The sequence below is a fragment of the Drosophila subpulchrella genome, chromosome 3R (assembly GCF_014743375.2).
Source record: "Drosophila subpulchrella strain 33 F10 #4 breed RU33 chromosome 3R, RU_Dsub_v1.1 Primary Assembly, whole genome shotgun sequence".
Taxonomy (NCBI): Eukaryota; Metazoa; Arthropoda; class Insecta; order Diptera; family Drosophilidae; genus Drosophila; species Drosophila subpulchrella.
In genome coordinates this window covers 10039688-10051508 of record NC_050609.1, presented here as the reverse complement: position 1 = coordinate 10051508, position 11821 = coordinate 10039688, and the positions used below count along the sequence as shown (strand labels likewise).

Here is an 11821-nt window from a genome sequence, read left to right as displayed (position 1 = left end):
CAACGCACGACTGCGGCTGCCGACCAGGAGCCGAGTTCCCATCACGAAAACGATGGCGGATCCGAGCGACTGCGGCGTCGTCATCGTCGGTTCCATCGGTTGTTGGTGGAAAGTAAGCTGAATTAGAAATATGAACAAGAAAGAATGCCACGGTCGAGTGACCCGACTATTGGATTCCTTAAAGTCCCCAGGGTATTTATAAATCTTCACATACTTCGTTGGATTTCTTCATAACCAGACTTTTTTACTTCAGCGAGAAATTTGGTAACTATATTTAGATATTTTTTGTTGATATATTTGTTATATTTCTGGAGGAACTATAAAAGCTTTGCTGAAAAATATAAATATAACAAGAACATGACCTTAAGATAAACTTTAGGTTTTTCTAGTACTTACTTTAAAGAACTGCCATTTAGTAGTAAAAAAAAGTCTTATAATATTAAAGAATACAATACGGGCATTTTCGTGTAAAAGAAGTAATCAAAATAGCACCTAGGGCCTAGAAAATATATTTATTGGAACTATGAGTAGTTATTCCTTCATCATTTTTGAAGGAGGAACTATAATATCTTTGAAGGGTAAATATTAAACATTTATTTGAATATTATTACATTACTTTAAAGATTGATCTTTCAATACTTGTCAGATATATATAACATCCAAGAATCCAAAACACCCTTGAATGCAAAGGTACTTGTGTATAAAAGAAGTAACCAAAATAGCAGTCGGGGCAGTGGAGTCGACTCCGACTCCGTCTCAAATAAATCGCTAGTAGATTATTCGTGCTGGCACCCAGTTGCTCCTGCCACATCATATTCCCTGCCTGGCAGGCTTCATTCTTTCTTCTACCAAACTTTTTGTCGAGGGCCCGCGCCTGTGTGTATGCTACGAAAAATTGACAGCCACAACGCAAAGAGGACATTTTTCTCAGTCTCGCCTGGAGTTTTGGAGTCGCCTTTGGATAAGTAATTTTCGCTGTTGCTATTTAATTTATGACTCGTGTTCCCGTCCTGTTTCATTATTTGCCTTTTATTAATTTGTTTATTTGTTTATCTGTGCATCGCTCACAGCAGTGGCGAGCTGCTCACTTTCTCCGCAAAGCCGTGCCAGGCCAACAGGCAATGCTATTCCTGGCCAGCTTTTTATGTACTTTTAATACACTCACATAACCCGGAGCGGGCTTAAGCGCAGATAGACAGCTTCTTGCAACCCATACATGTGGCAAGCGGTATCTGTTGCCTTGGTTTGGTGTTCCACTGTTGCTTCGCTTCGGTTCCGGCGGCGGGAGAAAGTTTTCTTGGACGCCTTTATCTCAGGCGTAGGCGAAGCCGTCGACATTTCAGCTTTCTCCGCCCCTGTTGCATGCACAGCGGGCAGGGTCGTAAAAATCTTTTTCGTGGACAGTGCTGAGCGGTGTCCACGTGGCTGTACCTATTTCGATGTTTTGGTACCTTACACATCTCAGAAGTCAATACCCAAAAGATTGTACTGTTACGATTGGCCTTGATAAATGGGATTTACCTTCTAGAACCTTATTTGCTTTATTTCAATCTCAATGAAAACATTGTACTCTTATCGCTAGACAACGGATTTGTAAGTGAATTTGCTTTTCGGGAATGAATCATTTTTATATATACATACATATGTGCCTATCTCATATTTTTGAAACTGCGCAAAATATTATTTTAACTTCCCTAGAAATTCTTTTTACTTATTACAAAGTACCTGGAATTCTTGTCCCTATCATCCCTCGCTGTAAAGCTCCTTTATCCCTCACTGCTTTTATGATACTCTTCGGTACGGGTGTATTATGGGGATGCCAATTCAGAAGAGGTGGATTAATTAGAGCCCTAAAATTGTGGATCTAGATAGACCATCCTTCTGGGTAAGTAGTTTAGGTAAATACAACCTTTTGTTTTACTGCCTCTCCAAAAGAAGAGTATCACAACTTGGTCCTGCCACATTTGCGAAGTACTCAGATTTTACTTTTAATGAACTTTAGTTTATATACATATATACCCAGACTCCCTTTCCAGTTACCCAGTGCACTCAGGCATTTTAGTGGCCATCCAATGAGAACTTAAGCTTTACGAACGGGTATTCGTATAATATATATTCGCCGCCGCTTGTTGCTCACTTGAGGCATAACGCTCATACGCCGTGTTGCACACGTCGCATAAAGATGATGGCATATTTTTTGGTTTAGTGCGAGCCACTTAATAGACCACAAAACGCAGCCAGAGCCTCGTAAAGCAGCGAAGCACATTTGAGCACACATATATGTACAACCAGCAAATGGCCACAAATGACACGTTTGGTGTTAAATGGAGGTCGTCCAGCACGCATACTGAGTCCCCATCGTACGTGTGTGTGTGTGTGTTGAGGCAGGCCTGCCAGTGTGTGTGTCGCAGTTACAGCTAAATTGTTTGTACAACATGCATGTAGAACAAGCATAAATCCCAACCACATCCACAGCTACAGCCACACGGCGAGACAAACTGAGCCCAACCGACTGGCAATTAAAGCCGCTGAGCTCCAGCCCGCGCACACATGTGCGATGGCATAACACACATAACACACACACACAAGGGTACAGGTGAGCCCCATTGTGATGGCCACCGAACACTGGGCTTTTGTTTCACTTGTATTGTACACACAATCGCTTAATCGTATTAACCATTGCGACAATAAATCAATCGGAATTGTTTGCACACAGTCGGACTTGATGGCCGTTGCTGGTACGGTCAAGTCTCGATATATCAAACACTTGGATGAAAAATGCCTAAGTACTAAAGAAAGATGGTCATTACAGTAAAACGATTATTTCAAATTATAATGTATCCGGGTAGTATATGGTAATATTATATATACTAATATATATATTATATATACTAATTGAAACTATAGGTACTTATCACAATATTATTAAATAAATCTTTAAGGCTAATATACCATCTTTGGCTTGCCAATGTTCACTTACGTTTTTAATTTCATATATTTAGAAATAGAATATATCAATATCCATTAGTTTATATATGAAAATATTATCTTCAGATGTTAAATAATATACCCTTATATACCATTAAATCTTTGGAAGTTTGCAATTTGTTGGTAATACTGAATTATTTTGGGGAACTTTTTTTTAAAGATGGTTTCTAAACAGAATATGGGGTCTGTTAATTAGAGTAAGTCCATAGTTACTGTACACTATTTTTGTGCGATCGTGGCGCTTGGGACTTTGTTGAATTCAAGTTAACCGAAGGTTAATTCAAGTTATCTGCGCTTGCTTGTAGAAGTGCTTGTGCTCGGTTGGGTGTGCGTGTGTGAGTGCGCTGCTGCTAATGAGCTGTAACCAAAGGCAACAGAAGCGACCACAAGTCCCGAGCGCCGAGTCAGGCCAACAATACATTTACGGCAAATTGAATTCAACAATAACTACAGCCACGACACACACGGAAAGCCCGCCGGCCGTCAATCACTCCCACCCACAAGCACACACACACACACTCTGGGGAGGAGGAAGAAAGGTGAAAGTAGGCGGAGGTGGGGGTGGTGAGCCGGGCAATGTGTCGTGAGCTGTCGCCATTGTGACTTTTATTGCAGGAGGCATTGCTGTTTTTTCCACTGCAATTATCAGCTGTAGGTGTACCCATTGCCAATACCCCAAAGTCCTGCCGAACAATAGTTTGCAAGAAAATAGGACATCTAAACAACAATAAGAAAAGTCAATTTCCAAAGTTTAAGTGTGATTAGAAATTGATTAAACAGTTATAGGAAAATAAAGAGGTATGTGAGTTTATTGACCATGGCTTGACTTCTATCAACCATTGCCTTTTAGGTTGTACTTTATTTTTGTAGCAAGCCCATAATTGACGAACGTCACTAAGTTCATGTATATAAAAAATTATAAAAACAGATCAATAAATATTTAGATACTACTATAGCGACCTAAATTGTCAAGATACTTAGTCTTGGTTGCACAAAAGCCTTGGTTGCCAAAAGCAAAAGCCAGTAGGAGAGATAGAAAAAAGTACCAGGAGCTGGCAGCTTTAATTGCATGGAGCTGGAAAAACCAGCCAGAACAAAAACATTGCACGATGTGCCGGCAAAGAGAACAAAAAGCCAAATTAGCTTTTGGCTAAAACAGCAGAAGGGAGGAAAAAAGTGAAAGACAAAGTGAAAATCAAAAGCAAAGATTTCTTTGCGCACTTGTTGTGATAGAAGTTTCTACGGTGCTGGACGAAAATTCCAAATCATTTTTATAGTAAATAAAATTGAAAGAATGTAAATTAAAAATTAAAATCATTTTTTTTTCACATAAAAACAGAAAATTATTTCGAGTAAATAATCTTTATCAAGGGTGGTTGGTTTGGCGCTTATCAATAAGCGCGACCCAGGAGCTCGACAGCAGAAATCGAAATCTATGAAATGATTTCGAGTTAAGTGATGGCTCTTAAAAGAAACCCTCCAATATTTTGTTAATCTATAAAAACTCTGATTATTCGACTTATATCCCCATTTGGCCATGTCGTACAAAGAATTCTATGTTTTTTAAATAAATGGTAATGTCTGAATACTACATAAAACTGTTCAAAAAGTACGTCTCACTTAATACCCATCTGGAAAAACCCAAGAATATGTATTCTCAAATTTTTGCTTTGACCTTTGCCTATAGGCGGATGCTATTAAAAGTAATTCCGTTGATAAGTACTGCTGATTAATCGCATTAAGACGTATTTACCACTTGATGATACATACACACAAATGTGTTTATTAAAATTGCGGATGAATATGCATATATATTTTTCGAATTATTGAAAATAACATTTTCTGGTATACTCAATAAAATTGACTGTAGATGAATATTGGATTTATTGTGTACTGTACTTCAGCTCAACAAGGGAACAAGGGAAGGTCGCTTTGTTGCGATCATCTGTACTGTCTTCGTAGAAAAACCTGTAAATATATTTTCTTTAGTGCTCCAGTTCATGTAATTTGAAATAAATTATAAATACCTACAGCAGTAATGGCACCAACATCCAAAACCAGATCGGATCAGTTCAGTTTAATTTTATATACACTATCAAGGAATTGATGTATGCGCATTAACGATTCATTTTTTTTATCGATTTCTCCTTCTCTAAGCAAAATCCGATCCTCTAATTCTTTGATGCGAATCTCTTTGTTTATGAGCAGTTCATTTTGCCTTAGGATTTCATTGCTTTTTAGATTTATGTCCTCGTCTTTCGTTTTGATAACTTCTTTAGCCATTTCCCACTCACTGTTCAAGCTCTGCAGTTGTTCAGTTAGATCAGTGATTTGCTTATTTAGCTGACCTTTTTGCTCTATGCTTTCATTAATTTGTTTATATAATAATTCGTTTTTGCTCAAAATTTCAACTTCAGCTATTTTTAAATGATTCTTTAAGTCTCTAATATTTTCATTTAAAACATTTACGCTTTCATCATTATTTTTTTGAAGTTTAATAATGTTTTTCTCTTGGACACGTATGATGTCTTCTTTTACTTTGATTTGAACATCAGCCGCTGCTAGCTCACTTTTTAAAAGTTTAATATCCTTTTTTAAATCAGATATGATCCCATCCAGGTTATCGTTTATTTCGGCCTTTTGCTTAAACTCCTCAAAGTGGTCGATCATGGGCTGGAGAAGCTGGTGAAAATCCTTAGGTGGGGCTGCATCGACGAGACTCAGCTTGGCCGATAGCGAAACCGACAAAATTAAATATAAAGTGATCGACTTCATTTTTTTAAGACGTCGGGAAGTCCAAAACAAATAAAATCAACCTGCTCTGCACAATCAATTCGACTGAATGAAGACCTATAGGTCATATATGACCGTATTTGTTCTTTAAAAAAACGACGAATTTTAACATAGAGAACATTCCCGAAAAATAGATTCTGTTATCACAAGTTTAATAGCCTATTTGAACGGAGCCGCATCTTTGAACAATTTGACATTAAATTCTTAAAAAAACTTTTTTCTATTTTGCTATGGCTATCCCTTGATCAACTTACTTTTATATACTTGTGTATGGTATTTTGAACAATTTTCTACAAATATCATTGTGCAATTTAAAAGATTTTGGAAACCTTTCATTTATCTTTCTAAATTTTAGATTTCCTTATTATCTTATCTTGTCCTTAGCTTATCCTTATTTCCTTATTAAGATTAATCAAAAAGAGCATGCATACTGTGAGAAGCTTAGCATATAATGACAATTAATCCAACAGTGTAAAAAATGTTAAATAAGTCAACACCGTATTCTCAGAGTCAAAACTAAATTTAATTATTTTGTTAAACTTTTTTTTTAAACTTTATATTTGGGGACGTGACGGAACAAAACAGAAATTTAGAAGAGTATCAAATCCACGACGACCTCTAATCAGAACGCGGCATATTTAAGTAACAGTCCTTGCAGATCGGAGAAAAAGATTTATCCTTGCTGTCGTACACAAAGAGAGTGTCCGGACCTGAGGAGTCTGGGAATCGAGAGGGCGAAGGAGCAGGAACGCCATGCATCTCCAGTTCCACCTGGAACTTCCACTGCTCCACCTCCTTCTTATATTTTTCCATTGCCTCGGAGGCAGACTCCTGCCACACGGACTTATCTTCAGCCGCCATGCTGCGCCACAACTCACCGGCCTTGACAGACACTTCCTTGACCTTGAACTCGGGGTGCTCCGATTTGATAAGCTCGCGCCCGGAAGAATTCAACCACAACATGAAGGCATTTGTAGGTCTTTTGGGTCGAGCTACACGGGATGACATTGTTTATCTAAACATGGTTAAACATTAGGAAAGTTAAAAACTAGAACGATCGGATCTTACACAACAATTTTAACACTAAAAAATTATTTATTAAAAATATCGGAGAACTGGTTTTTGACTTTGAATCGTTGAGATCTAGAAATGGAATGATAAAATTCTATGGTCGACAGGACTACGGCAACGAAATCAACTTCACAGCCTACTAGGTAACTACCAAAGAAAAAAGTACCCAAAAGGGGTGTTTTTACATTAAGATCATTTCATCATCATTATTTTTAGAGTACAAATTACCACCAAAATTTAAATATTCGTTACAACCAGGGCTGCTAAAAGAAACCTCTAAAGACCAAACGACGGTTATCGATAGCCATCGATAGCTTGGAGGTGGCTTTGAATGTCGGCAACATTAAAAAAACTTCATTATTAATTGAACATTAGACCGCATGGTTAATAACGAAGTTGAAAGAAATTATGTTCAATGCCTCTGGATAGTAAAAAATAAAAGCTAAAATAATATTTACATATATCAAAAATTGCTCGTAGAGTGACCGTTTGGAATATTTAAAAAAAATGCATGCATGTTTTCTTGACCTGAACGCGGTCCCACTAAAGTGAGTCAGGCGGTTTAACGTGCGGTTTTCAGCGTATTTGATTTATCTCGTTTTTTATTAAAAGTTGCCGAAAGCCAGAAGAAAATGTCGACCATGGCCCCTTCTTTGTCCATTGCTGGCACCCGCCAGTCCGGCGCATCGGTGCGCACACAGAACGGTGAGAATCCCGGGTTTTGTCAACATCTGCGGTGCGTCTGCCGGCAGAGCACGTTTCTTACTCATCAGACTGTCATGTTCTGCATGGAGAATGTTCCGGAAGAAAATCGGGGGATGGTGGTTCCTTAAGAGTTTAATGGGTTTTCTACAAACACCTTAAACTTGGGAACATACAAGCCCTAATAGACGACCCCCCTTCAGTTTGAGGTTATGACTGCAACTGCGATTCCATATCCTTTCAGTTATGGCTGCTCTGTCCATATCGAACATCGTGAAGAGCTCTCTGGGACCCGTGGGTCTGGACAAGATGCTGGTGGACGACATCGGCGATGTCACAGTGACCAACGATGGAGCCACCATTCTGCGACTGCTGGAGGTGGAGCACCCGGCTGCCAAGTGAGTTGTTGGGTAGGAAAACCCCTTAAGCACTTACTAATTGAATAATGTTAAGGGTTCTGGTTGAGCTGGCTCAGCTGCAGGACGAGGAGGTCGGCGATGGCACCACCTCGGTGGTCATCCTGGCCGCCGAGCTGCTGAAGAACGCCGACGAGCTGGTCAAGCAGAAGATTCACCCCACCTCCATCATCTCGGGCTACCGCATTGCCTGCAAGGAGGCCTGCAAGTATATCTCCGAGCACCTGACCGCCCCCGTGGACGAGCTGGGTCGCGATTCCCTGGTCAACATTGCCAAGACCTCAATGAGCTCCAAGATCATTGGCGCCGACGCCGATTTCTTCTCCGCCATGGTTGTGGACGCCGCCCAGTCGGTGAAGATCACAGATCCCCGTGGACAGACAGCTTACTCGATCAAGGCCATCAATGTCCTGAAGGCCCATGGCAAGTCTGCCCGGGAATCCGTGCTGATTCCTGGCTATGCCCTGAACTGCACCATTGCCTCTCAGCAGATGCCCAAGAAGATTGTGAACGCCAAGATCGCCTGTTTGGACTTCTCGCTGCAGAAGACCAAGATGAAGATGGGCGTCCAGGTGCTGATCAACGATCCCGACAAGCTGGAGGCCATCCGTGCCCGCGAGCTGGACATCACCAAGGAGCGCATTAACATGATTCTGGGCACCGGTGTCAATGTGGTTCTCGTCAGCGGCGGAGTCGATGATCTGTGCATGAAGTACTTCGTTGAGGCTGGAGCCATGGCTGTGCGACGCGTGAAGAAGAGTGATCTAAAGATCATTGCCAAGGCCACTGGCGCCGCCTTCCTTACCTCGCTGACCAACATGGACGGCGAGGAGAGCTTCGATGCCTCCATGGTGGGCGAGGCTGCCGAGGTGGCCCAGGAGCGCATCTGCGACGATGAGCTTATTCTCATCAAGGGCACAAAGGCGCGGTAAGTGCAGATCCTGGCCTGCATATCTATGGTTTTTAATTATAACATTCTTATGCTATTTTAGTGCTGCTGCTTCCATTATCCTGCGTGGTCCCAACGACTTCTACTGTGATGAGATGGAGCGCTCCGTCCACGACGCCCTGTGCGTGGTTAAGCGTGTGCTGGAGAGCAAGAAGGTGGTGGCTGGCGGCGGCTGCGTGGAGGCCGCCCTGTCCATCTACCTGGAGAACTTCGCTACCTCGCTGGCCTCCCGCGAACAGTTGGCCATCGCCGAGTTCGCCAAATCGCTTTTGGTCATTCCCAAGACTTTGTCCGTGAACGCGGCCAAGGATGCCACGGATCTGGTGGCCAAGCTGCGCTCCTACCACAACTCCAGCCAGACGAAACCCGAGCGCTCGGAGCTGAAGTGGACTGGCCTGGATCTGATCGAGGGTTTGGTCAGGGACAACAAGAAGGCTGGTGTGCTGGAGCCGGCCATGTCCAAGATTAAGTCGCTGAAGTTTGCCACGGAGGCTGCCATCACCATTTTGCGCATTGACGACATGATCAAGCTCAACCCAGAGGACAAGAGCGGCAAGAGCTACGCCGATGCCTGCGCCGCTGGCGAGCTGGACGGTTAGACATTCTCCTCTGCGAGCGAAGCACATTTCTTCTACTTTGTTTAGGCATTTAATTTTAATCAAATCACTCACTTTCAATTGTCGCCCCATTTGATTGTAACAACAATTTAATTGTGTTGCCCCTCGCGATCTGTATTAACACCGCACATCCTTAATCCTTTCTCATTCACGCTTCAATGTATAATAAATTGAACTTCAGAATATGCTGAGGCGCAAACTAAACTGGAGGAATTTTGTTTGTTATTTCGGGAGAGTGATCTAGCGCACAGCAGAGCAGGCAGAGAGCCAGTCGGAGAGTGGGATATCCTATAAATAGCGTCTGCATCTATTTGGTCTATTAATACAAAAAGAAAACACAACCCAAAGGCACGAAAAACGCACATTGCTCAACGAGTTTCTTAGATTTTAAAAGTTTTCTCCATTAAAATGTCCGATAATATCGAGGAGGGAGCCATTGGCGGCGATGTGAACAACAATATCACAGGCAATGGCCAGGAGGAAGTGCATCCGCCGCAGCAGCCGCAAAACGAACTGCTCGACATGGTTTTCACGTTGGAAAGCGAAAAGCAGGCGCTGCTAGAGGAGTCCCGCAAGCGAATTGGGGCACTCCGCAAAGACTTTGAGGTTAGTTGACCCGTTTTTATGGGTTGCACCCATCCACTGACCCTGATTGCAGGAAGCCAAGGTGGAGAATGAGCGGTTAAAGCGGCGAGTGGTCCAGCTGGAGCAGTCCCTCAAGCAATCCGTCATGCTGGGCGGCACAGATGCACCCAAGTCCCGGCAAGAACAGGAGGAGCTGCTGCTGAAAGCCAAAACATTGCTGTTCGAGAAGACCAAGGTGAACAAGCAGCAGGAGCAGCAGATAGCCGTGCTCAAGACCCAGGTGGAGACGGTTAAGGATGTGCTGCAGGTGACCAAGGACATGCTGCAGCTGAAGACCGCAGAGTGTGAACACACGCAGGCGCGTCTGGAGAAGAGCCAGCTGTGGATCAAGGCGGAGCAGGACAAGTGTCTGCTAACGGAAAAGAAACTGCTCATCTCGAAGGGAGTGTACGACAAGCTGCGTTCGGAATACGACACCCAGTCCAGGATATTCAAGGTGCGTTAGGTTAACAGCATGTTTCTTAACGCCATTTGTACATTCTTCCCTTACAGGATCTAAAGTCTGCGTACGAACAGAAGCTTAAGGTTCTCACCGTGGCCCTGGAGGAAGCCAAAAAGTAGCTGAACAATTTAATAAACTACGTTAATTAAATGCACACATTTCGTTTATAAGTTTAATAATTTAATGCTCTCTGTGTCTGTCTCTATGGTCCTGCGTGGTCTTAGGAGTTCTGGGGGGCCGCCGACTGCTGCTGGGCCTGCAGCACTTTGGCGGCGGCCGCCTGCTTCAGCTCCAGCACGCCGATCACAGAGTTGAGGAAGCGCGTCTTCTGCAGGTGGATCTTCTCGATTTTCTCGATCTGCTCCTGCACGTACTCCACGCGACGCTTGAAGTAGTCCTTGGAGCCGTCCAAATCCTGTTGAAGAAACAGATGTTAAGACCAGATGGTACGGATTGGATATTCTAGTAGTACCTTTTCGATGTAGTAGCCGGTGCCGATGTCAATGACAAAGTTGTTGAGATCCTTGACGCGTCCTGGGACGTACATGCTGCTGGTCAGCGGGACCAGGATCTCGCGGTTCTCCCAATCAGCGTGGAAGGTTTCCAGGGCCTCCTTGGAGCCGGCATACTTGGCCTTGCAGCCGTGCAGTGTCGACAGCGAGTCCTGTATGTTGGTCATCTCCTGGGAATCACATAAATTGCTGGTTTTAGAAAGCATGTGCCATTTGCGGCGCCCCTCCGCCCTGGAACCCCCTCCCTCCCCGCTCCTGACTCATCGCACACTCACACGCGAAACTCACCTGCTCGAACTCCTGCTTGATCTGCAGCAGCTGCTCCGGACTCAACTTGGTCAGGTCGATCATTTCGGCCTTGCCCGGGGCGCTTGGGGTGGCAGCCATCGTTTGTGCTTAAACTTATAATTTATAAAATAAATTTCAATTTTATTTTACTCCGTGCGAAGTTGCCACCTTTGAGAATTCCGTTCAACAGGGCCGGAAAGTTGTATCGTAGCTTCAACGATAGATAATATCGATAGAAGCCATGATGACCTAGAATCGATACTATCGTCGATGGTTTTAGAGCTGAACAGCAGGGTTGCCTAATACTTTTGGGCTTTAATGGATTAATTGGCGCCAACTTTTAAAATGGTATTATTATAATTATATATTGAAAAATGATCCCAAAAAATAATACAACC

General features: G+C 42.9%; 4 protein-coding genes and 1 long non-coding RNA gene across 5 annotated transcripts; 2 read left to right on the top strand and 3 right to left on the bottom strand.

Annotated features, from left to right (window-relative positions):
* Positions 1–4765: 4765 nt before the first annotated feature.
* LOC119555685 lies at positions 4766–5801 on the bottom strand. Its single transcript, XR_005219913.1, has 2 exons — positions 5020–5801; positions 4766–4956 (listed from the first exon to the last, which is right to left on the bottom strand). It is a non-coding gene; the product is annotated as an uncharacterized LOC119555685 (long non-coding RNA).
* A 520-nt stretch (positions 5802–6321) lies between these two features.
* Positions 6322–6985, bottom strand: LOC119561173 (mobility group protein 1A-like). Its single transcript, XM_037875045.1, has 2 exons — positions 6850–6985; positions 6322–6796 (listed from the first exon to the last, which is right to left on the bottom strand). Exon 2 carries the CDS (start codon positions 6787–6789, stop codon positions 6400–6402), a length of 390 nt encoding a protein of 129 aa, XP_037730973.1. The 5' UTR covers positions 6790–6796; positions 6850–6985; the 3' UTR covers positions 6322–6399.
* A 402-nt stretch (positions 6986–7387) lies between these two features.
* On the top strand, positions 7388–9745 carry LOC119563104 (T-complex protein 1 subunit alpha). The gene is made up of 4 exons (XM_037876345.1): positions 7388–7557; positions 7799–7952; positions 8008–8898; positions 8963–9745. Exons 1-4 carry the CDS (start codon positions 7485–7487, stop codon positions 9516–9518), a joined length of 1674 nt encoding a protein of 557 aa, XP_037732273.1. The 5' UTR covers positions 7388–7484; the 3' UTR covers positions 9519–9745.
* A 127-nt stretch (positions 9746–9872) lies between these two features.
* Positions 9873–10807, top strand: LOC119563402. The gene is made up of 3 exons (XM_037876767.1): positions 9873–10142; positions 10195–10617; positions 10674–10807. Exons 1-3 carry the CDS (start codon positions 9945–9947, stop codon positions 10740–10742), a joined length of 690 nt encoding a protein of 229 aa, XP_037732695.1. The 5' UTR covers positions 9873–9944; the 3' UTR covers positions 10743–10807.
* Positions 10769–11619, bottom strand: LOC119563403 (probable prefoldin subunit 5). The gene is made up of 3 exons (XM_037876768.1): positions 11424–11619; positions 11096–11305; positions 10769–11038 (listed from the first exon to the last, which is right to left on the bottom strand). Exons 1-3 carry the CDS (start codon positions 11520–11522, stop codon positions 10844–10846), a joined length of 504 nt encoding a protein of 167 aa, XP_037732696.1. The 5' UTR covers positions 11523–11619; the 3' UTR covers positions 10769–10843.
* Between the last annotated feature and the right edge of the window lie 202 nt (positions 11620–11821).